At 42.0% G+C, this 26,130-nt stretch overlaps 1 protein-coding gene and 1 pseudogene across 1 annotated transcript in view; both read left to right on the forward strand.

Annotated features, from left to right (window-relative positions):
- TPST1 (tyrosylprotein sulfotransferase 1) overlaps nt 1-26,130 on the forward strand; it is an 82,752-nt gene that overhangs the window by 15,249 nt on the left and 41,373 nt on the right. The window contains exon 2 of the mRNA XM_059693365.1: nt 13,946-14,891. Coding sequence (XP_059549348.1) covers nt 14,047-14,891 — 845 coding nt within the window. The 5' untranslated portion in view covers nt 13,946-14,046. The remainder of the gene's footprint in view (nt 1-13,945; nt 14,892-26,130) is intronic.
- On the forward strand, nt 452-1,749 carry LOC132232356 (PCI domain-containing protein 2-like; annotated as a pseudogene).

Below are 26,130 nucleotides of genomic sequence, written 5' to 3' on the forward strand. Positions count from 1 at the left end.
TGTTGTTGTTATTAATCCTCATCCAAGGATATTTTTTCCATTGATTTTTTTTTTAAGAGAGTGGAAGGGAGGGAGAGAGGCGAAGAGAGAAACATTGATGTGAGAGAGACACATTGATTAGTTGCCTCTCGCTTGTGCCCTGACCAGCGTTGGGATCGAACATGCAACCAGTACATGCCCTTAACTGGGTATTGAACCCATGACCCTTCAGTGTGCCGGCTGATGCTCTAACCACTGAGAACACCAGCCAAGGCTAGTTCTATATTCTTAATCTCATCTACATGACAGCTTCCGGGACTTGGAGAAAGTATGCAAATATGCATGCTGCTCATTTATGCAACCAAAGCACAATGTATACATAGATTTAGAATTTTTTCCTATCTGTCTAATTAGACCTGAGATGATCATAATAGGATAATTCATATATTTTTGGCTCCACTTGGTCCCAGCGATGGGCATTGTCACTGGCGCACATCACTACCTATAGTTGGTTTATGAAGCAATCGACACCAGAGACTGGGCGTCCTGTGTGGAGCTGGTGTCTTTCAAGCATCCTCATGTTACCAATCCATGGCTTCAGTTGGCCTCACCAAAGGAGAAAACGAAAACTGGGCTGTGCCTGGCATGTATGCAATAACGCTTGACCTTTAAGTATTTGCCAGTAATGCAGATCAGCAGTTGGAAAAGAGAAGAAAAAGCAAAGTCAGGGAAATGTTGGTAAAAGCAGCTGAATTGTTGATGAGCTGTTTTCCTGTCTGTGCCAGTGACACTTGTGCTGGTATAGAGGAAGTGGGGGATGCTATTTCTGGTGAATCAGTTATTCAAGTTTTACTTTAAGATCAACAAACTTGCCCTGGCTGGCAGGCTGAGTGGGTAGAGCAATGACCTGTGCACTGCAGGGTTGTGGGTTCAATTCCTGTCAAGGGCACATACCTGGGTTGCAGGTTGGATCCTGCCCCCGGTCGGAGTGCATGTGGGAGACAACCAGTTGATCTGTCTCTCTCAATTGTTGTTTCTCTCTCCTTCTCCCCACTCTCTAAAAACAATGGGAAAATATCCTCACTCCTAGGGTGAGGATTTAATAATAATAATAAATCAACAAACTCCATTTGTGTAAACCGCTCATCTGAGCTATGGACAGCTCAGACCTGAAAGATGATTATAACACAGTGCAGAGGGTGACATACAGGTACTATGTTGGATGAAAGGCCATGTTCCATGGTGGCTTTAAGCAAACCAAGGAGTACCTATCCTGTGCCTTTGAGCACTGTCACCATTTAAATCAGAAGAACAAAAGGATGATTCTGATATATTTATTTCCAGTAAAAATGCTATTGGGTCATATGCCAACCATTGAGCATTTGAAAAAGTATCATCTCATGAACTTTGTTGAAGTAACTGAAGCTGTAAGTGAAGGCAATCTCCTACTGAATGAGGCTCTGATGAGGCATGAGCCCTTCCTCCACCCCCCCCCCCCCCCCCGTGGTATCTTCCTTAACCTTGAAAAGCTGAAGGTAATCACCAGTAGGAATCTTTTTAAGGAAGTGTACTTGTTAAACACACCAGTTATTTCTGGATGCTTTTCTAGTTGCTTGGAAATTCAGTGGAAAACATGGACATCGATGAAGCCCAGTGTATTCTGGCCAACCTGATGTACGTGGGTCACATTGAAGGCTATATATCGCATCAGCATCAGAAGCTAGTTGTTAGCCAGCAAACCCATTTCCTCCACTGTCTACAATGTGTTGAATATATGAACATTCCTGAGAAGGAGTGTGTTCCTGTACGTTTTTATCATGCAGATGCAATCAGTCATTTGCTGTGATACTATTCTCTGCAGCTGGAATCTCTTCAGGGCTTTTTTTGTCCCCAGGGATGTTGAGACTGAGTTTGCAAGCACACATGGATATCTTAAAATCTCTGTCCTCACTCATAACTAATGTGAGCATCTTGGACACCTGGAATTCCTTTTTCAGACATTGTACACCCCTCCTTTGGCTCTGGAACTTCTGTAAAGGGGCTGTCTCCAAGGAAGCTATAGTTTACTTCTTACAAATGTTGTTTATAAATGCATCTTTGTAACTTTTTATATAAATCTTTTTATAAGATGTCATTCTGAATTAAAAACAAAACAAAAGTTAGGTATATTTTTAAATTCATATGTAATGAAAGCCTTATAACAATGTCAGATTCACTTTAATTTGCACCATACTTGTTGCATACATGACTTTTGGTTCATGCCAGACCCCCTGTCTGGGAAATACCATGGAGTAGTCATCACAATTTTAGAGTCAGTTTTAGGTTCCTACTTGGTCAACAATTTGCCAAATATTGATACCTAAGTAAGCTACTTATCCTTTCTGAACTTCAGTTTCCTCATATGTAAAATGATTCTAGGACAGAATCAGTGCGACGAGAGCAAGGGATTACAAAAAAATTCTGATTCATTTGTCAACAAGAGTGAAATGACAGAGGCAGATGAAATAGACTGATCAATAAAGAGTGGATTAGAAGAGCAAGGTCAGAGGGAGAAAAACAGGAAGTGAACTTTGTACTTTAGTATTTCTAAATATAGTCCACTCATATTTTAACACTGGAAGCAGGAGGAAAGACCATTATTCCAACAATAGGAAAGTGTTAGTTGTCTGAGGTTTTAGCAAGAAACTTTTACTGGGGTCACTTAATGCATATTTATTGAGTGCTCAAAATGCATGTAGCATTTTATGTTATATGCTATGTGGAAAGCTGAAATGAATAAGATGTAGTCAATACCTCCCCAAAACTCACAACTAATTATACTCATAGAACCTAGTTACATTAACTTACTGGTAATCAAGAATCCATTAACTCATTCAAGAGCCCCTACTTTCAAGGATTTCACAATCTGTGGTGAAAGCAAATTAACCCTATAATGTAAGAAGAAATATGACATGGGAAGTATAGGGCACTAGAAAAGATATCTATGTCATACACGGCAGAGCGCTTCAGGAAAGCTTCCTAGAAGAGACCGCATTAACGCTGAATGTTGACGGATGAGTGGGAATTAATGAGTAAGAGATGCTACAGGTTGTTCAAGATGAAGGCAGCATGTGTGAGAATGTGTGTCTGCGTGGTGTTGGTGATGGGGAATGATGAAAGAAGAGTCTGGGGCAGGCAAAGGCTGGATCATGAAGGACCTTATATGTTATGGGGAGGATTCGTTTCTGAAAGAAGTAAATAGTCATTGCAGGGGTTTAAGCAGGGGAGTGCCTTAAGTATATTTACATTTTAGAAAGATCACTGCTGAAGCAGGATAGTGCATGAACTTATTGAAGGAAGTCAGAGAGTACCAGTTAGGAGGCTGGGAGTTATTCTTATGAGAAAGGATGAGGGTGAGGATTAAAGCCATGCCAGCAGGGGAAGAAGAAGGAGAATAGATTCAATTAAAGGAGGACAGGACTTCATCAATTACTTATGGAGAAGTTAAGGGAGAAGTACATAAAGGCTCTCAGGTATTTAGCTTGGACGTCTTGGAGAAAGTGGTTCATTTGCCAGGAAATAGAAGAGGAAGAAAGATTTTCCCATTTGTTCTTTGGATTTGACATGCCAATGGGACATCCAGATAGAGTTATCCCTTGGCTATTGGTCAGGTCTAAGGTTTGGGACAGAAGTCTAGTTGTTGATAGACTTGAGAGACATCAGAATATAACTAAGAGTGACTATAGATGAAGCAGGGTGAGTGTGAATGAGGGAACCTTAAACTCAGTATTCATTTGTCACTCTTTTGTGATGTTTGCTTTTGAAACCTATTAATTTTGTATACATAGTTAAAGCTGCTCTTTTTTTCCTGGGCTTTCTACTATTAGTATCATAACAGTAGAAATATTTTTGTTAATACCTTAATATCTGTATGGCTCTTTTTGCAAAGTCTAGTCAAAACTATTTTTCCTACCTGCTATAAATTTTGTAGATTCAATTTTATTTATTTTAAAAAAATGTTTGCCTTTTTTCCATCATCATTTATGCCCTCTATGCCCTCGTCGACCTCTACCTACCCCCACTTTAGACTGATTTTAAAAATCCTATTGGGATAAGGATTGGGTTTGCAATTTTTTTCATGGCCTCCAGGTTACTTCATTTTTGTTTATTGGTAGTTCCTTGTTTCATTTGACATTTTTCTGTTAAACATTTGCTTTGTTTCAGATGACTCTATAGGTATTTTAAGGAGATTTAGGAGAGAAAATTTCACTAGGTGCTTATTCATCTGTAAATCCCTTGCTTTATATTTTATCTGATATTCATGTACTGACTGCATGGCTGATGAATGGGTTAATCGGTGCTTTAAAGGAGTTTATAGTCTAGTGGGGTAAACTAACCACAATACAGTGCATGAGTGTGCAAACCAATGTGTTTTTACCTAATGTTTGAGGTTACAGAAGAGGGAACAATTGATTTCTGGGGTGAGAGAGATGGAAAAAGAGCACTGAGGAGGCATGTATAACAGGGAGGAAGGGTCATGACACAGGAGGCAGCAGCATGAGCCAAGGCCAGGTGTGGAGGTGCCTGGTGTGGATGGGGAGTGGCCCTGCAGGGGCAGGCTGCTGGGGAGGAGTGCTGAGAGGTGAAGTTGGAGGATGAGCAGGAGCCAGTGTGTGAAGGGTGCCGCAGGCCCCTGTTCTTTCAGTCTTTTCGCATGTTACCCCCTTGAATGTCACAGCAGCTCTGTGAAAGGAAGGGGAACGTGCAGGTGTTTCTTTACCATTTGCACGTTTGCTCTTCTTTTCATAATTTCTACTCTAATTACATGTGAAAAAGAGTTTATCATTATTCCTATTTTATGGACAAGGGAACTAATGCTCAGTGATTTATCTAGGTCAGCGATTTTCAATCTTTTCATCTTGTGGCACACCAAAATTTCTAAAATTCTGTGGCACACCAAAAAATAGATTTTTTGTCAATCTGAAAAAAAAATAGGTATAATTTTGATTCACTCACACTGGATGGCTATTGTTGTGTTGGCTGTTGTCATTTTTTTATTTGACAATCTAAGGCAGTGGTTCTCAACCTTCTGGCCCTTTAAATACAGTTCCTCATATTGTGACCCCAACCGTAAAATTATTTTCGTTTCTACTTCATAACTGTAATGTTGCTACTGTTATGAATCGTAATGTAAATATCTGATATGCAGGATGGTCTTAGGCGACCCCTGTGAAAGGGTCGTTCGACCCCCAAAGGGGTCGCGACCCACAGGTTGAGAACCACTGATCTAAGGGAAAAGAGGTCACTTCCCCTGACTAAATAGTCAGGTATTGCATGTTTTAAAAATTCTTGTGGCACACATGTTGAAAACCGCTGAACTAGATCCATATGGCTAAGAAAAAACTGATTTTGTACTAGAGCCTAAGTCTTCTGACTAATATACTAGACTTCTTTTACATTAATTCAACGCCATCCTCTTTTCTCCTTTTTCTATTCCAGTTACTTTTAATTCTGAAAGTTAGGAGGTTGGTAGTAAATTGCATAATTGAATTACTGAATGAGAGGATATAATTTGAGCAAATTTGCTATCTTTGTGTTTTCTCTCATGGGTGGTTTCGATAGACAATAAACATTAGTGAAGAATCTAGAAGAAAAATGGTTAGTCTATAGTGGTCCTCTGATTTGCAGGTCTGAGAAGGTTAGAACTTGGTAACTGTTTATTTTGTTTTATTTCAATTTAGCTCTTCATAATGAAAATTTTCTAACATATCTAAAAATAGAAAATTACATTGAACCCGTAAGTACTTATCATTCAGCTTCAACATTTATTAACTCATAGCCATCTAATTTCATATATAACCCTCTCCCCATACACACATCTGCCCTCAGATATTTCTGAGACAATTTCACTAACTTGAACTGTTAATAAAGTTATGCTCAAGTTTAACTTGTGCTCTTATCTCTGTTTGTGTCCTAGGCCTTAGGTCTAGTTCTTAGTATTTGACCAGCTCTTTTCCTTCCTGACCATGGTGCTTATTGAAAACAAAACCCTACTATACTGCTTCTTTAAGAAGATGTGTCCCAGAAGATTCCCAGAGATCATCAGCTGTGTATAACATGGTCTTCTTACTATTTGCCATTTATTGTCAGTGGTTCTAGTGCTGGTCTCCAATGTGTAGCTAGAAAAACGTGTTCTCATGTTTGTGCTCTGACCATGAGCTGACATAAGGATTGATCTTGCAACATGGGTTTATTTGTTGATTGGCAAAGTTATTCAGATTAACTCCTGGAAACATTAATTGGAAAGTTCAAGAGCTAGAAGGGAATAGAGAAACCAGCTATACAGGGTGAGGTAAAAGTAGGTTTACAGTTGTGAGTACATGAAACACAGAGTTTATTCTTGTAGTATTACTTATTAATTATTGTATTATTTTCCATACAAATAACTGTAAACCTACTTTTGCCATATCCTGTAGATTGAACTTTAGACAGCAGGCAAAATGGCATTGGCTGTTGCTATTTGCAACATTAGTTGGCATCATAAATAGGCATGGGAAGCAAGGAGCTAATGATTAACAAAAAAAATTTTTTAAGAGATCATTGCATTCCTATAATTTGTCTTTTGCTGGAACATTTACCCAGCATCTCGTTGAACTTAGCACATGGCCACTTCCATGCATGTGCTTGGACTTGTTTGTATGCACTGAGTGTTGGACATGGTCTTGCTGACTACCAGATTCTGTACCTCTACTTTTGTTGAGTGATGCTGTTTTTCTATTAAAAAAGTTTATAAAATTTGCAAAGATGTAAGTATAGAAGTATAATGTCAGCACTCTCTCATTCCGTAGAGCAGTATTTCTGGGAGTCTTCCATTTAGCTTGCTGGGAAAGGGCAGTGCTATTAATAGTGATTTCTCAGATATGTTTGTTAATAGTGTTTCAATGCTTTTTCTTCCCCCTGGAGATAAAAATGAGACTAAACTTATAGTATTCCTTTCTGGCTCAGCCTCAGCTCTTTAAATGTCCCAGTTGAGAAAATATTTATACTGCTTGTCTGAAAATACAGTGAAATGTAGTTTAAAGTAATGGAAAGAGGCCCCTGTGTGTGTGTTGTGTGTGCTCATATATATGCAATGCGTGTGCATAGTGATTGAATATTTAAGGGTAATGGTTAGACCAGCTTTTCCTGTGCAGTACTTCTTAAATTATAGGGCTAATTTTTTCAAGATTTTGAGAATTAGTATCAAGGTATGAGTAGAGTCAGTCCACAAGCTACACAGCATCTCTCTTCTAGAGAAATGTACTTCCCAGTTTGGTTAGTTTACTGATGCTCTTTGAAGGCTCAGTGGACCTGGTGTTCTGTTAAGCATGCTGTGCCAGCAAAGCTATCTTTCAAATGAACCCCTGGACATGTGCTGTGGTAGGACATTGACAAGATCTGTGAGCCTCAGGAACTTAAAATATTTTTGGAGTAACGAAAATATTGAATCTAATAAAAGAGAAACATGCAAATTGACCACATCTCTGCTACACCCAAGCCATGCCCACCAGCCAGTCAGAGCGACTATATGCAAATTAACCCAACCAAGATGGCCACCGGCAGCCACAGAGCTGGAGCAAGCAGGAGGCTTGGTTGCCCTGGCGATGGAGGAAGCCAAGCTTCCTGCCTGCCCTGGTCAGCTGTGGCCTCTGCTCCAGGCAGCAAAGTTTCAATTATAGAAGATAAATAAATCCCAGATAGCTGCTTCCAGCCAGCCTCCACTTGGAGCTTGGGTGGCTGGGGGCCGTGGCCAGCCTGCAAACAGCCATCAGCCCCTCACCCAGGCTGGCCACACCCTCATGGGGTGAGGGTCCCTGCTTGGGGGCTTGGCCAGCCTGCAGCCATCAGCCCCTCACCCAGGCTGGCCAGGCACCCCAGCGGGGACGACCACCCTGAAGAGGCTGTGGCCAGCCTGAAAACAGCCATCAGCCCCTTACCCAGGCTGGCCACACCCTCATGGGGTGAGGGTCCCTGCTTGGGGGCTTGGCCAGCCTGCAGCCATCAGCCCCTCACCCAGGCTGGCCAGGCACCTCAGCGGGGACGACCACCCTGAAGAGGCTGTGGCCAGCCTGAAAACAGCCATCAGCCCCTTACCCAGGTTGGCCACACCCTCATGGGGTGAGGGTCCCCGCTGGGGGGCTTGGCCAGCCTGCAAACGGCCATCAGCCACTCACCCAGGCTGGCCACACCCTCATGGGGTGAGGGTCCCTGCTTGGGGGCTTGGCCAGCCTGCAGCCATCAGCCCCTCACCCAGGCTGGCCAGGCACTCCAGCGGGGACCCCCACCCTGATCCGAGACACCCTTCAGGGCAAACCAGCCAGCCCCCACCCATGCACCAGGCCTCTATCCTATATAATAAAAGGGTCATATGCAAATTGACCCTAACAGCAGGACTCTTTAATGACTGGCCACTATGACACACACTGACCACCAGGGGGCAGACGCTCAATGCAGGAGCGGCCCCCTGGTGGTCAGTGCGCTCCCACAGGGGGAGCTCTGCTTAGCCACAAGCCAGGCTGACGGCTGCCAGTACAGCGGTGGTGGTGGGAGCCTCTCCTGCCTCCTCAGCAGTGCTAAGGATGTCCAACTGCAGCTTAGGCCTGCTCCCCGCTGGCAAGTGGACATCCCCCGAGGGTTCCTGGGCTGCCAGAGGGATGTCTGACTGCCAGCTTAGGCCCAATCCCCCGGGGAGCAGGCCTAAGCCAGCAGGTGGTCATCCTCCGAGGGGTTCCAGACTGTGAAAGGGCACAGGCCGGACTGAAGGACCTCCCCTCCCCCAAGTGCACAAATTTTTGTGCACCGGGCCTCTAGCACATAATAAAAAGAAAAGTGACCTTTGAAGAACAGATAAGATTTAGGGTGGTTTTGAGAACCTCAGTTTGTATATCTATAAAATGAGAACATTGGACCAAATGATTTAGAAGTCCCATTAGCACTGATGATCTATAATTCTGTGATTCTCCAAGTTTAGAAACATCCAAAGAGAAAACACTAGGCTTCATAAGCTTAGTGCAAAGTAATGTGAATGTTTCTGGGGAAGCAAAAAGTCCTTCTTTTTCTTTTTAATATTCCTTACAAGGCCTTTGACCACTATCATACTTACTTTCAAACATCCTCAAGAGCTATAGAAATATGCTCCCTGCTCATGTGTGTTGGGGGAGACAGTGTTTAAAATACAACTGATATTAAAACTTGAAAAAAATCCCAAAATTGTGTTGATACAACTATCTAGTATGCTTGGAAATATAGTAAGGTGTTCTTTCCCCCTAGATTATCCTTTAGTAAAGAGGGAGTTGCCTTCATTGAATCCTTATGAAATCTTTAGTGTTAAGAGATACCTCTCAATTACTTTACTTTGCACAACACTGTCTTGGAATGATGATATATTAGCCTGACCTCAGTGCTACTTTTGATGCCTAATAAAGACTTCTTGACAGATAAAGAAACTCAAGAAAAAGAGACAGAAATTTAATACAGATTTAGTGTCGGATATCTTAAAATAAGCTCAAGACCACCTTGAAAAACAGTACCAGGTTTTGAGCAAAGAAATGGTACTTTCTGACTTACATTTTTAAAAGATCCCTCTGGATGTTGAATTTGAGAATAGATTTTAGGAGGGCAGGAATAGAAGTAAGGATTCATTTAGTAATCCTTGTGAGAAATGCTGGCGTAGTGAGTGGAAGTGTTGAGAAGTAATTTTGAAAGTAGAGCCAATAGATTTTTTTTTTTTTTGGTCAGATTTGAATGTTGGGTGTGAGAAAGAGATGAAATAAATATATATTAAACTAGAGCAGAAGTTATCAACCTGTGGGTTGCGACCCCTTTGGGGGTCGAATGACCCTTTCACAGGGGTCACCTAAGACCATCGAAAAACACATATATAATTACATAGTTTTTGTGATTAATCACTATGCTTTAATTATGTTCAATTTATAACAATGAAAATACATCCTGCATATCAGATATTTACATTACGATTCATAACAGTAGCAAAATTATAGTTATGAAGTTGCAATGAAAGTAATTTTATGGTTGGTGGTCACCACAACATGAGGAACTGTATTAAAGGGTCACGGCATTAGGAAGGTTGAGAACGACTGAACTAGAGGCCCGGTGTACGAAATTCATGCACAGGTAAGGTTCCTAGGCCTGGCCAGCAATTAAGGCCAATTGGGGCCTTCCAACTGCTAGCCGGGGCCTTCCTTCATTCCGCGTCGCCCCCTGGTGGTCAGCGCACATCATAGCGAGCGAGCAGTCTCCCAGTCAAACTCACATGAGGACAATTTGTGTATTAGGCTTTTATGCATATAGATGCTTTGTAATCAAGTACATCCCATACCTGTTCACCTAGCAACTCCTCTTCTAAAAATTTAGTTTAAGAAAATAATCATGTGTGCAAAGGTGTTTATATATACACAGATATTTCTCATAGTGTTATTTATAGTCATAAAAATTTAAAAACAACTAAATAACAATAGAGAATTGGCCAAATAAACATTGGTAGGTCCTATCAGTAAAGTATTATGCATTAAACTGATTTACAAGTATGTTTCTGGACAAGGAAATACATTGATAGTATATTTCCAGTTTTTGTATTTTATGTATTTTACTGGGAATTTGGGGGTATTTTAATAGGAAGTTGTTATCAGATATTATTGGTTGCTGTTATAGTTGACTGGTGAATATTTTGTATATATGGTATATAATATCTTAAGTGTGCCTTCTATATCATGGATACAGTTTTCTGCATAGATATTTTGGTGCTATGTTGCTACCAATTATCTTAATGGTTTTTTCTTTACAGTCTTTTCTTATTAAGCTGATGTTTTCATCTCAACCTATTATCACTTTGTGGTTCTTTGTTGCAGCTTTATAATAAAGTACAGTGCCTGGTACAATAATATGTGTTTAAATATGTGAGTAAAGGAATGAATACATAAGTAAACAGAAACCAGATCTTGGCTGGTGTATCCTACTGAGACTATCAAAATATTTTTCTAGGAATGTATTCTTTAAAAACACACACAGCCGTATTGAGGTACAACTTAAATACCATAAAACTTACCCATCATTCAGGTTCAGTCCAGTGATTTTTAGTAGATTTTAGAGAGTTTGGCAGCTATCACAGCAGTCCAGGTTTAGAACATTTCCATCACTTCAGAGTCCCCTCATGCCTATTTGTCATTGAATTCCTGCTTCCACGCCCTGCTTTCTGTCTCTGAAAATCTACCTTGTATGGGCATCCTATCTAATAAAGAAGAAATATGCTAATTGACCCTCACACCATCACAAAGATGGCACCCACAGCCAATAAGGAGGGAATATTCTGATTTACTGCTCCACCCTCAAAGATGGCAGCACCCACAGCCACTGAGCGGCACCCAGTCCCCTCAGCCCACAGCCACCCAGGGCCAGCCCAAGGTGCAGGCAAGCCTCAGATGTAAGCTGCCCAGCCACCCAGGGCCGGCCCGAGAGATGACCAAACGACTGAACAGGCAGGCTGCGTGGGGCAACCAGGCCAGCAGGGCGGTTAGTGAGGGATGACCAAACGACTGAACAGCAGGCTGTGTGGGGTGACCAGGCCGGCAGGGGGGTGAGGGATGACCAAACAACTGAACAAGCAGGCTGTGTGGGGCAACCAGGCCAGCAGGGGGGCCGTGAGGGGTGACCAGGCCGGCATGGGGGGCAATTGGGGGCAACCAGTCCAGCAGGGGGGCAGTTGGGGGTGACCAGGCTGGCAGGGGGGTTAGTGAGGGACGACCAAACGACTGAACAGCAGCCTGCGTGGGGCAACCGAGTTGGCAGGGGGGGCAGTTGGGGGAAACCAGGCCAGCAGGGGGGGTTGTTGGGGGTGACCAGGCCGGTGAGGGGGGAGTGGAAGTTGGGGGTAGTCAGGCTGGCAGGGGAGATGCAGTTGGGGGTAGTCAGGCTGGCAGGGGGGACAGTTGGGGGCGATTAGGCTGGTAGGGAGGGCAGCGAGGAGTGACTATGCCAGTGGGAGGGAAGTTGGGGGCAACCCGGCTGGCGAGGGGGGGGCAGTTAGGGGCCACCAGGCCAGCAGAGGGGGATAGTTGGGGGTGACCAGGCCAGCGGGGGGGACAGTTAAGGGTGACCAGGCCAGCAGTGGGGGGCTGTTAGGGGCAACCAGGCCGGCGGGGGGTGGGGAGCAGTTAGGGGCGATCAGGCCAGCACGCAGAGGCAGTGTGTGGTGATCAGGTTGGGGGGGTGGGGTGGGCTGGGCAGTTAGGGGCGACCAGGCAGGCAGGCAGGTGAGCGATTAGGAGCCAGCAGTCCAGGATTTGAGAGGGATGTCTGACTGCTGGTCTAGACCGGCAGTCGGACATCCCCCAAGGGGTCCCGGATTGGAGAGGTGCAGGCTGGGCTGAGGGGACTCCCCTGTGCACGAATTTCATGCACTGGGCCTCTAGTTTTATATAAATGTAAACTGACGTAGCTGCTCAGATACACACACACAGTTGTTTTGAATTTTTTAAACATGGCTTTCTACGGGTTACCTACCCCCTTGCCTGTGTAGTTTAGAGGATAGTGATTATGCTCAAATATCTTGAGCCAGTAAGACTTGTTCTCCGGCAGAGGATCTGTGTATGGGTAGATGAGCACATTCAAAGTTCAGACCATTTTCAAATCTGCCCTGACATTCACTTTCCACTCAATCCCTTCAGGTCTCCTTTCTGCCGATGTGCAGCCTCAGGTTTGGCCACAAGCTTGCAACCATGACTCCCATCTTAGCCTACTAGAGCTGTTCACCTGCCACCTGGCTCACCTGCCACCTGGAACATCACTTACACTGGCAGCACAGCACTCCAGATTGTGATTTCCCTTTGATCAAAAGCTGTCTCTGTATAGTCTGATTGCTATCTGCTTTGTAGCATGTCTTCTTGTTCCAGTTAAACTAGCAGTTCCATAGCATGTATATTTTATGTAGTATGTATGTTTTACACACATGCTCTACTTCCGTATGTCCACATCTTTGGTCATCCTCAGCTTAGAATGCTGTGTGTGTCCCTATCTTATCTGTCCTTCTAAAGGCTAGATCTCTCTCTCTCTCTCTCTCTCTCTCTCTCTCTCTCTCTCTCTCTTTCTCTCTCTCTCTCTTTCTCACACACACACACACACACGTGCGTGCACACACACATATTTCTTCGCACCCGATACACCAGCCCTCCTGCTACTTGTTACCCACTTATGCCGTATTCTGCCATGCCGTTGTGCTTTTGCACACAAGTTCCTATTGCTTGGAGTAGCTGTAACTCTTATTTTCTATAAGTCTGTTGTAGCTTCCTCAGGTAGACTTAATTTGTTGCTTTTAATTCTACTTCCATTGTCCACTGTGCTTATTTCTACTAAGGCCCTGATCGCATTTTATTGTCATTGTTTGCATATCTGTCTGTTCACAAGACTTTGTTTCCTGAGAGCATGGGTCACCTTACTGCTATGCTTTTCAAAGTTTATCCTCAGCCAAGCTCAAGTGTCTGTCCTGTAGTACCTAAATAAATAATTTGTGGGGTGAATAAACTGAATGTGTGTTAAAGATTTAGAAGTTGTATATTTTTCTATAATTTCTCTTCATAGTAGAATGTGGAGATAATGACTTTTTGGGGATGAATCAAAATAAATACCAGACATGAGCCTTGGGTTAGACTCCAGATATACTTGGGCATACTAAATATTCACTTGATTCACTGATGGAAATAGTTTTATTAGATTTTCCATTTTGTGCATAGTTTTAGAATTGTTATATTAAGTAGCTTTTTCTGATTGGGAATTTTGATTTATTTTTGCTCACACTTTTGTATATTTGTGTTCTAAGACTATTATAAAGGATCTAAGACAGCTTTGGCTTCTTTCTAGCTAAAACGTTATAATTGTAACTGATGACTAATTTATAAACAATCTTAATAATATAACTGTTTCCTTTTCCTATTAGATGTTGATCATCTTTCTGAAAAAGAATCTCCATGGCCTGAACATTTTCTGGAAATAATTTTGAGCAAAATATCTGTTTAATAAAAAGATAACCACATCAAGATGGTTGGAAAACTGAAGCAGAACTTACTATTGGCATGTCTGGTGATTAGTTCTGTGACTGTGTTTTACTTGGGCCAACACGCCATGGAATGCCATCACCGAATAGAGGAACGTAGTCAGCCTCTTAAATTGGAAAGCACAAAAACGACTGTGCGAACTGGCCTGGACATCAAAGCCAACAAAACCTTTGCCTATCACAAAGATATGCCTTTGATTTTTATTGGAGGTGTGCCTCGGAGTGGAACCACACTCATGAGGGCCATGTTAGATGCACATCCTGATATTCGCTGTGGAGAGGAAACCAGGGTCATTCCCCGAATCCTGGCCCTGAAGCAGATGTGGTCACGGTCAAGTAAAGAGAAAATACGCTTGGATGAGGCTGGTGTCACCGATGAAGTGCTGGATTCTGCCATGCAAGCCTTCTTACTAGAAATCATTGTTAAGCACGGGGAGCCAGCTCCTTATTTATGTAATAAAGATCCTTTTGCCCTGAAGTCCTTAACTTACCTTGCTAGATTATTTCCCAATGCCAAATTTCTCCTGATGGTCCGAGATGGCCGGGCGTCAGTACATTCAATGATTTCTCGAAAAGTTACTATAGCTGGGTTTGACCTGAACAGCTATAGGGACTGTTTGACCAAGTGGAATCGTGCCATAGAAACCATGTATAACCAGTGTATGGAGGTTGGCTATAAAAAATGCATGTTAGTTCACTATGAACAACTGGTCTTACATCCTGAACGGTGGATGCGAACACTCTTAAAGTTCCTCCATGTTCCGTGGAACCACTCAGTATTACACCATGAAGAGATGATTGGGAAAGCTGGGGGAGTATCTCTGTCAAAGTGAGTAGATGTTATGTTTTTATTTTGACCCTATATTCAGCTAATAGAGATGTATTTGTGTATGTATATATACTAGAGGCTCAGTGCACATAATTCGTGCATGGGTAGGGTCCCTAGGCCTGGCCGGCAATCAGGGTCGATCAGGTTCCCCACCTTCTGGCCTCCCCTCCTTTTCCTTCCCTCGCTCCCTCAGTGCCCTGCCGCCACTGGTTGCCCACCATGTTCCGCACCACACCCTGGTGGTCAGTGCACATCACAGCGAGCGATCGAACTCCCGGTCTCCCAGTTGAACTCCTGAGGGGACAATTTGCTTATTAGGCTTGTAAAAACAAACAAACAGTGTACTTCCCTTGTGTAACCTGCTTGTCCTGATAGAGGAATATCTTTTTTTTTTTAATAAGTATTTTATTGATTTTTTACAGAGAGGAAGGGAGAGGTATAGAGAGTTAGAAATATCAATGAGAGAGAAACATCGATCAGCTGCCTCCTGCACACCCCCTACTGGGGATGTGCCCGCAACCAAGGTACATGTCCTTGCCCGGAATCGAACCCGGGACCCTTCAGTCCACAGGCCAACGCTCTATTCACTGAGCCAAACCGGTCAGGGCCAGAGGAATATCTTGATTTGTTTCCAGTGTTTATAGAACTTGTATAGTCAATATTGATTCTTCATGTAGATAATTTGAAAGGAACAGCTGCCTTTCTGCACCTAGCTTCTAGTTATTGATTACAAATTATTAGGTATCGTCACACTAGTGGCTATAGTTTATGTTTATTGATTCAGATAAATTACAGCTCTAGCTACTGTTATCACAGTTTATTGTCCCCTCTCGCCCCCCCAGATATAGACTATAACTAATTTCTAATCACCTGTAGTCTTAGGTAAGCCTTTCACTTTGTGTGCTTGTATGTTGACCCAGAGATTCTGATGCTAGTTCCTTCTGTTAATATAAAATAAGCCTATTAGACTACCAGTCTTTCCAAGTAGGGATTAAAGAAATATGCTCAAGTTATATGTGTTGGAAATCAGGAAAATATAATTTTGCATATATGTTTACTATGTTTTAAGTCAAACGTGAAGACTAAAGAAATTTATAGACATTTTGAATGAATGGATTTCAGTAGGGAAAGAGACGTTAGCATCAGGTTTTGTATGGAATGAACACCCAGTGAGGTCCTATGCTTTGTCAAGAGTCACATATGGCAGAACCACGAGTAGAACTTCCAATGCTTATTCCCAAGACTCTTGCCACCATAAGAGTTTGTAAAAATTAAGGTATAACAGATAATAAATATGTAAATATTCAGTGTACAATTTTATGAATGTTTACATCTGTATACACTTGTATAATCAACATCCATATCAACATATAGAAAATTACTAGCATCTAGCAGTGATATGAGGTTGTATGTGAAGTTCAAAAACAATTATTCTTGCTTGGTTTTGAACTTCATATAAATGCAATCGTAACTATTATTTTGTGCCTGGCTTCTTTTATTTAACATGAGATTCACCCATAATATAGTAAACTAGAGGTCCAGTGCACAAAATTTGTGCACAGGTAGGGTCCCTAGTGGATGCTGGCTGCTGGCTGGGGCCTTCCTTTGTTCTGTGCCTCCCCCTGATGGTCGGCACACATCATAGCGAGCGATCGAACTCCCAGTTGGTCGAACTCCCAAGGGGACACTTTGTATATTAGGCTTTTATATATATACTTGTAGCCCTGTGCACAAATCCATGTACCAGTAGCTCTCTGTGGGGCCTGGCCACTCTGCGCCCGCTGCCCAGAGGCCCTCCGCAGCCGGGGTGGAACGCTTGCCTCGTCGCTGTGGTTACGAAGCAAGCATTCCATCAGGCTGCTCACGCTGCCCGCTCTTAGTGGCTGCCACCCCAGGACTGGGGGACTCCGGCAGGGCTGAGAGGCCTGGGCGCCGCCATCTTTGTGATGGAGTGATGGTTAATTTGCATATCGCCCTTTTATTAGATAGGATAGATCAGTGGTTCTCAACCTTCCTAATGCCGTGACCCTTTAATACAGTTCCTCATGTTGTGGTGACCCCCAACCATAAAATTATTTTTGTTGCTACTTCATAACTGTAATTTTGCTACTGTTATATCTGATATGCAGGATGTATTTTCATTGTTACAAGTTGAACATAATTAAAGCATAGTGATTAATCACAAAAACAATATGTAATTATATATGTGTTTTCCGATGGTCTTAGGCGACCCCTGTGAAGGTGTCGTTCGACCCCCAAAGGGGTCGTAACCCACAGGTTGAGAACTGCTGGGATAGATAGTAGTAGTTCATTCTTCCAAATTAATAGAGAGTAGAAAAAGAAAAAAAAACACCATAAGACATTTTAAAATGTGTTTTTGCCTTTATCTTTCAAAAAATATTTGTATAGCCAGTTTGGCTCAGTGGGTAGAATTTTGGCCTGTGGACTGAAGGGTACTGGGTTCAATTCCAGTCAAGGGCACATGCCCAGGTTATGGGCTTGGAGCCAAGTAGGGGGCATGCAGGAGGCAGCTGATTGATGATTTTCTCTCATCATTCCTCCCTGAAATCAATGAAAATATATTTTTTTAAAGAAAATGTTTGTCTAGAAAGGCAGGGGGAGTACAGTATAAGGGAAATACTTTATGCAGTAGATGTATTGCACTAGAATTCTCCCAGTGATTGAATATGGAAGAGGATCTTGCTGATTAGTGAGTGGTATCTACTGCTGAGATCTGCTTCTCAAATATTTTGAGTAAGAAATAGAAGTAAGTGTTAGGGCCATCCACCACCATGTTCAACTTTCAGTAAGCTACTTACATTGCTCTCTTTTCATGAATTGTGGAATTTTTGTGGAATTTCAGCCATTTCCATCTGGCAATACTCAAGTTTCTAGAATGTACAGTTGTTTCTACTATTAAACTCATTAAGGTACTATAAAATTACCTGGAACAAATAAAAATCAGTAACAATAACAAAAAAGCCCACCAAGGTATACTCACGGATGAGAGAAAGGATTAGCCAACAAATTTACTAGGTCAAAGAACAAAGCTAGAAAAACAAAACAATTCTATATAATATAAGGGTAATATGCAAATAGACCAAACGGGGAACAACCAGTCGCTATGACGTGCACTGACTACCAGGGGGCAGACGTTCAACACAGGAGCTGCCCCCTGGTGGTCAGTGCGTTCCCACAGGGTGAGTGCCGCTCAGCCAGAAGCCGGGCTGATGGCTGGCGAGCGCAGCAGCCCGCCTCCCTGGCAGCGCTAAGGATGTTCAAGGATGTCCAACTGTGGCTTAGGCCCGCTCCTGGGCCTAAGGGGTCAGTCGGACATCCCCTGAGGGCTCCCGGACTGTGAAATGGAGCAGTCCGGGCTAAGGGACGCCCCACCCCCCCAAGTGCACAAATTTTTGTGCACCGGGCCTCTAGTTTCTTAATGAAGAAAGAAAAATACTTTAAAAAATAAATTTAGTATAACCTAAGCGTACAGTGTTTATAAAGTATACTGTAATGTCCTAGGCCTTCACATTCACTCATGACCCATTCACTGATTGACCCAGAGTAACTTCCAGTCCTGCAAGCTCCATTCATGGTAAGTGCCCTGTATAGTTGTACCATTTTTGAAAATGTTTTATAGCATAGTTTACTGTTCCTTTTCTATGTTTAGACATGTTTAGATGCATAAATACTCACCATTGTGTCACAGATACAGTATTTAGCACAGTAACATGCTGTATAAGTTTGTAGCCTAGGAGCAATATGATATACCATAATCCTAGGTATGTGGTAGTCTAGATCATCTAGGTTTATGGAAGTACACTCTATAATATTTGCACAATGACAAAATTTCCTAACAACTTATTCCTGTCATTAAGTGACACATGACTGTAAAACACAACACTAAGTACTATGGGAATCCAAGAAGACGTACCTAATTCAGTCTGGTTTATTCAGGAAGGCTTTCCTGAAAGATATGGTCTCAAACTGAGAAATAAAGTAGCATTTATCAACCTTGGCACTGTTGACATTTGGGGCAGTAATTCTTGTTGTGGGGGCCGTCTTGTACATTATGGGATGTTTAGCACATCCCTGGCCTAACTCAACAGATGCTAGTAACAGCTCCCACTCCCAAGCATGACAACCAAAAATGTTTCTAGACATTGCCAAATGCCCTCAGGGGGTCGGGGGGATACTCTCCCTCCCCACTTCTGTTGAGAACCATTGACCTAAAGGAAGAATAGTTTAACAGATAAAAGAGAACATTTCAGTTTTGATCAACAGGATATTGTGCTCCTGGGTTACCCATGGTTGGAGTGCAGTAGTTCTTTCTTGAATGTCCAGAATGTCTTTCTCTTCTTCATCTAATGAGCCATCAAGAAATATTACTCCTGGGAGCAGCCTGCGTCTTGGTCTAGTCCTACAACTGTGCAAAGAGGAGAGGTGAGATGGAGGACTTCTTGTGGTATGACTCCTGGCCCGACCTAGGGAACAACACGTGACCTGGGAACCCTGTCCTCCCACTATGTGGTGGAAGTCACCTAAGCTCAGTCCCACCTGGGCTCCTAATGTGGCATTTGTTTCTCATAGCTTAATCTATTTTTTAAACATTAAATAAAGTAAAACCTGGCAGTAATCATTTGGAAGTTACAATATGGACAAATTTACAAAGATGAGAAACATCGTGGTATTTATGAGGATCTATAGGCAGTTTGGTGTTGCTAGAGAGTTTATTTTTCAGTCAGAAAGTAGTGGGAAATAAGACCTGAGAGAGTTGGTGGGGACCAGGCTTTGAAAGACCTTATATTTTATGCTAAAGACCTTGAATTTTATCCTGTACACTGGTTGCTTCATACTTCTCTTATCAGTGGGACACTTTTTTCAAATGAAATTTCATAAGAAATCTTGGTATTAAAAATGCTTAGACTTGCGGTGGCTCTGGTTGAGGCAACTTAATTTTGCTTGGATCTAACAAAACTGAAGTGAAACTCATGGAATTATAAAACTTCTGTTTCGTTTTCAAAAGAAAAAACTGATTATAATATCCTCTTAAAATTTATAGAAATAATAAAACTGTTCAGATGTTGGGATTATAATAGTTTTTAAAAGACATGTAGTTTTAATAGGCATATGTTTGACCTTTTAGTGTGTAAAATGTTAACCTACAAACCAAAGTGAAAGGTAACAAGGCTTGCAATCTAGGGACACAGATCAAGGCAGAAACCCAAATTGTGTCCCAATTTCAGGGTTAAGGCAATGAGTTTCTATGAGAAAAAGGAAGGGAAATAGTTACACAAATGGAAGAAAGAAATTTCCTTTGGTGCTGTCAATTAAGAGTAATTCTAGGAATTACTCTTCATGAATCTCAGTTCTACCCTCTAGCTCTTAAGTGATCCTTTTTTTGTCATGAAAGTGTCACCGACCCCTGTGGGTCACAGACCACAAATCGTGGTTATTCTACCTAGTGTAGCTCACACCAATAGGACAAGACTGCATTCTGTAAAACAGGTCAGAAGCACTAATCTTTGGCCAAGGAATGGAGAAGGATGAGCTCACGCTATAAAAATCCCTTCTGCCCTATTCTGAGGAATTAGGAAAGTCTTAAAGGGTGTGTGTGTGTGTGTGTGTGTGTGTGTGTGTGTGTGTGTGTGTGTGTGGCGGGGGGGGGGGTGGTGATAGGGGAGGCAGGCAGGTTTAGGGGTGGAATGTGTGGTTTCCAAGGGAGCATGCACTGTTCTCAGACATGCTTAGAACATGCCTAGCCATACATTGCCTGTCTTATTTTAATTTTAAATCTCTACTCTTGGGCATGTTTTTTAGTATGCTAATGAAGAAAAGTTTTTCAAAAGGATGCTTGGGAGGGGGTTTCAGATGCCATTTTGGATCTTTCTGTTGCAAACCAGTTTCTTAGTTATGGTCCTTGATTCCTTCCAGCAGGTTTAGCTATCCCTGGAATTTCTACCTGTTTTTGACAAGTTCAGCCTGGTTTTGTCACGGGTTATTTTGGAGAGAATACAAGGAAGCCAGTAGAAGTTTAAAGATGAACTAATGATGTGGTGGCACAACCCAGTGACAAGTGCATCTACATTTTATACTATTTCTGTCTCTTTCAGTCCAAGATGACAGTGTTGCCGATGATAAACTTTTCTCAAAAACTGTGTGGGTTCTCTAAATCTCATTGGGATTCATTGGAATGGATAATAGTTTATACCCACAAATCTCTTTGAAATAAACTCTTTCTTACTTTGGGCTTCTGCTGAGATGGCCAAAGGATAATGTGCTTAAATTTCCTAGAGGCCTTTTGGTGCAATTGAGAAGACCTGGGAGGCATACCCTTAATTTGTTTAAAGGATTCTTTGTATGACTGATTTATTGGGAGCCATTTTAGAAGCAGTCTACCACAAAGATTAACTTTTTTTTTTTTTTTTTTTTTTTTTTTTGCTGAGCAACGTTTAATCTTTCTGCAAGTTGTTTTTTTTTTTAATTAAATCTTTATTGTTCAGATTATTACATTTGTTCCTCTTTTTTTCCCCCCCATAACTCCCCTCCTCCCAGTTCCCGCCCCACCCTCCGCCCTCACTCCCCACCCACTGTCCTCATCCATAGGTGCACGATTTTTGTCCAGTCTCTTCCCACATCTCCCACACCCCTTTCCCCCCCAAGAATAGTCAGTCCATTCCCTTTCTATGTCCCTGATTCTATTATAATCAACAGTTCATTCTGTTCATCAGATTATTTATTCACTTGATTCTTAGATTCACTTGTTGATAGATGCATATTTGTTGTTCATAATTTGTATCTTTACCTTTTTCTTCCTCTTCCTCTTCTTAAAGGATACCTTTCAGCATTTCATATAATCCTGGTTTGGTGGTGATGAACTCCTTTAGCTTTTCCTTATCTGTGAAGCTCTTTATCTGACCTTCAATTCTGAATGATAGCTTTGCTGGATAAAGTAATCTTGGTTGTAGGTTCTTGGTATTCATCACTTTGAATATTTCTTGCCACTCCCTTCTGGCCTGCAAAGTTTCTGTTGAGAAATCAGCTGACAGTCGTATGGGTATTCCCTTGTAGGTAACTGAGTTTCTTTCTCTTGCTGTTTTTAAGATTCTCTCTTTATCTTTTGCTCTTGGCATTTTAATGATGATGTGTCTTGGTGTGGTCCTCTTTGGATTCCTTTTGTTTGGGGTTCTCCTCGCTTCTTGGACCTGTAAGTCCATTTCTTTCACCAGGTGGGGGAAGTTTTCTGTCATTATTTCTTCAAATAGGTTTTCAATATCTTGCTCTCTCTCATCTTCTGGCACCCCTATAATTCTGATGTTGGTACGCTTGAAGCTGTCCCAGAGGCTCCTTACACTATCCTCGCATTTTTGGATTCTTTTTTCATTTTGCTTTTCCGGTTGGATGTTTTTTGCTTCCTCGCATTTCAAATCATTGACTTGATTCTTGCGCTCCTCTGGTCTGCTGTCGGGCGTCTGTATAATATTCGTTATTTCAGTCCGTGTGTGCTTAATTTCTAGTTGGTTCCCCAATATAAGATCGAGGGTCTTATTAGTTTTCGTGTAGATCTCATTAAGTTTATCGGCAGCTTCTAAACAGTTCTTGAGAGACCTTAAAAGTGTGGTTCTGAACTCTGTTTCTTCCATTGACAATTTTGTCCTGTTTCTTTGTCTCCGCATTTTGTTATGCTTCCTTGGTGCACCCCCTAGTGGTCTTTGTTCGCAGTCTTATAGTTAAATCTTGATTGTTGTAGCTAATTCCAGGGAGGGTTTGACCTCCAGGCCAAGTGGCTATGAGAATCAGCTGTGTCAGCAGTGAGAGAACTTCTGTCCTCTAGGGAGGTGCTAATCTAGCCTTTGCCTGAGGCTATCCGGCAAATGCCTCTGTGCAGGGCTTGGGCGGGGCGGGTCGCACAGGATCAACAGGGTGGGCTGGAGAGAGCAGTTATGGCGGCTCTCAGTCCTGTCCCAAGGGGCTCTGCCTCTCTGAGTCCCAGCACCCGCTGCAAAGCTCGGAGAGAAAGCTGCACTCGCTCTGACCGAAGCCAGACAGTCCCGCTTCTCCCGTTTGAGTCTGGGTCCCTAAAGACTCGCCCGGATCTGGTGCTCAGAGTCTGCGACTCCCTCCGGATTGAAAACAACAACCGCGCCCTCCGCCGCCAGCCCGCTCCGCGCACTCCGCACCTCAGAATTTGACTTCAGCACTGCGCCTCCTCTGAGTGTCCGTGTGCGTTTCTCTTTCCTCCTAGTTGTAGGACTTCCACTCAGCCAGCGTTCCTGTGGTTCTGGGTGATGTCCCTTCCGTTTTTTGGTTTCACTTTTGAAGTAGTTGCTCAAAGCAGCAAACTCCGGCGTTAACCTATGCCGCCATCTTGGTTCTCTCTCAAAGATTAACTTTTATATAATTGAAGTAGTCATATGATTTTTTTCTCCCTTAGGCTACTAATACAGTAAGTTACATTAATAGATTATCTCAGCCCTAACCGGTTTGGCTCAGTGGATAGAGCGTCAGCCTGTGGACTGAAGGGTCCCAGGTTTGATTCCCGTCAAGGGCATGTACCTTGGTTGTGGGCACATCCCCAGGAGGGGGTGTGCAAGAGGCAGCTGATCGATGTTTCTCTCTCATCGATGTTTCTAACTCTCTATTCCTTTCCCTTCCTCTCTGTAAAAAAATCAATAAAATATATTTAAAAAATAGATTATCTCAGGGTCCACAAAATTATAGTAATAACAAGAGTATGGTACTTGCATAAAACAGACACACAGACCATGGGACAGAATAGAGAGCCCATAAATATCTTTATGCATATACAGTCAACTAATCTTTGATAGTAAGAATATACAATGGAGAAAGGATAGTCTCTTGAATAAATGGTGCTGGGAAACCTGGATATCCATATACAAAAGAATGAAATTGAACCCTAATCTTACACTACACACAAAAACCTGAAGTGAATTAAACTTAACCATAAGACCTGAAACCATAAAACTCATAGAAGAATACATAGGGGAAAACTTCCTGACATTGGTCTTGGCAATGATTTTTATATATGACACCAAAAGCACAGGCAGTAAAAACAAAAATAACCATAGTGGACTACATAAGACTAAAAGCTTGTTCATAGGCCTTGCTGGTGTGGCTCAGTGGTTGAGTGTCAACCTTTGAACCAGAAGTTCATGGTTCGATTCCCATTCAGGGTACATGACCCTGTTTCGGGCTTGATCCCCAGTAGGGTTCATGCAGGAAGCAGCCGATCAATAATTCTCGATCAATAAAGATAGATGCTTCTGTCTTTCCCTCTTCCTTCCTCTCTGAAATCAATAAAAATATATTTAAAAGCTTGTGCATAGCATAGGAAATAATCAACAAAATGAAAAGGCATCCTACAAAGTGGGAAAAATCATTTGCAAACCATGTGTGTAATAAGTGGTTAATACCCAGGCTATATAAGGAACTCATATAATTATAGAGCGAAAAACCCAAGTAACCCAGTTAAAGTGGCAATGGATTTGAATAGACATTTTTCCAAAGAAAACTTATAAATGCCCAACAGGTATATGAAAATGTGCTCAACATCACTAATCAGGGGAATGCAAATCAGAAGACAGTGAGATAAAATCTCATACCAGTTAAGATAAAAAAGACCAGAAGTAAAAGTGTTGAGAATGTGGAGAAAAGGGAACCTTTGTACACTGCTGATGGGAATGTAAATTGGTATAGCCATTATCTAAAATAGTATGGAATTTTTCCTCAAAAAATTAAAAATAGAGTTATCATATAATTCAGCAATCCCATTCTGGGTATATATTTAAAGGAAATTAAATCAGTCTTTCAAAGAGATCTGTTCTCCCATATCCATTGAAGCTTTATTCACAATAGCCAAAGTGTGGAAACAACCTAAGCATTGTTAACAGATGAATGGGATACGGAAGATGTGGTATATATGAATAATGGATATTATTCAGCCTTAAAAAGGAGGAAATCCTGTCATTTGTGAAAACAATGTGTGAACCTGGAATACATTGCTAAGTGAAGGAAGCTAGACAAAGACAAATAAAATTATTTCATGATCCCACGTGTATATGGAATCTTAAAAAGTCAAATAAACAGTAGTAGAAAGTAGAATGGTGCTTACGAGGGCCAGGGAGTTGGGGGATTTGATGTCTCAATGGTATCATAGATTATGTACAACTTTTCTTCACCCCTGTTCCTCAGATTGAATAATAAATGAAATTTTCTACCCTTTGACCAACATCTCCCCAGTAGATGGTAGTCAAAGGGCAGAAAGCTTTCATTATGTAAAATGGGTAAGTTCTTGAGATCTAATGTACAACATGGTGATTGTAGTTAATAATACTTCATATTTGCTAAAGAGTAGATCTTCAGTGTTCTCACCACATACCAAAAAAAGGGGGATGTAAATGTTTGTTAGCCTTACTGTAGTTATCATTTCACAATGTTCTGTATATTTAAACACATTGTATACCTTAAATATATACATTTTTTAAAAATTAAAAATAAAGCAAAATATGAGAACAATGTCCTACCAATAGAGAATATCAATATCAAGATAGAACTATAATAACAAACTAGATGGAAATTCTGGAGTTGAAAAGTACAACAACTGAAATGAAAAATTCATTAAGTCCAAGAGGAGATTTGAACTGGAAGAAGAAAGAAAGAAAACAAATATAGATAGGTCAATTGCTATTATCCAATCTGAGGAACAGGGTGGAAAAGGCATACAGAACTTCTGAGATGTGTGGGACTTCATCAAGTGTACTAATCTATAATAATAAAAGAGTAATATGCTAATTAGACCAGACGTCCTTCCTGACGAAGAAGGGGCTGCGAGGGAAGCCCGGGTCCTGGGTGCCTGCTGGCGGCCAGAGGGAAGCCGGTGCTGGCAGCTCGGGGGAAGGAAGGCCTACTCTTGCATGAATTTTGTGAATGGGAATCTAGTATACACATAATGGGAATTCTACAAGGAGAGGAGGAGATATTGAATGGGACAGAAATTTGAAGAAATAATGGTTAAGCCCTAGCCAGTTTCGCTTAGTGGATAGAGCGTTGGGCTGCGGACCAAAGGGGTTCCCGGTCAAGGGCACATACCTCAATTGCAGGCTCCTCCCCAGCCCGGGCCCTGGTCTGGGCTCATGTAGGACGCGACCAATTGATGTGTTTCTCTCACATCAATGTTTTTCTCTCTTTCCCTCTCTCTTCACTCTCCCTAAAAATCAAT

This window comes from Myotis daubentonii, chromosome 4 (assembly GCF_963259705.1).
Source record: "Myotis daubentonii chromosome 4, mMyoDau2.1, whole genome shotgun sequence".
Lineage (NCBI taxonomy): Eukaryota > Metazoa > Chordata > Mammalia > Chiroptera > Vespertilionidae > Myotis > Myotis daubentonii.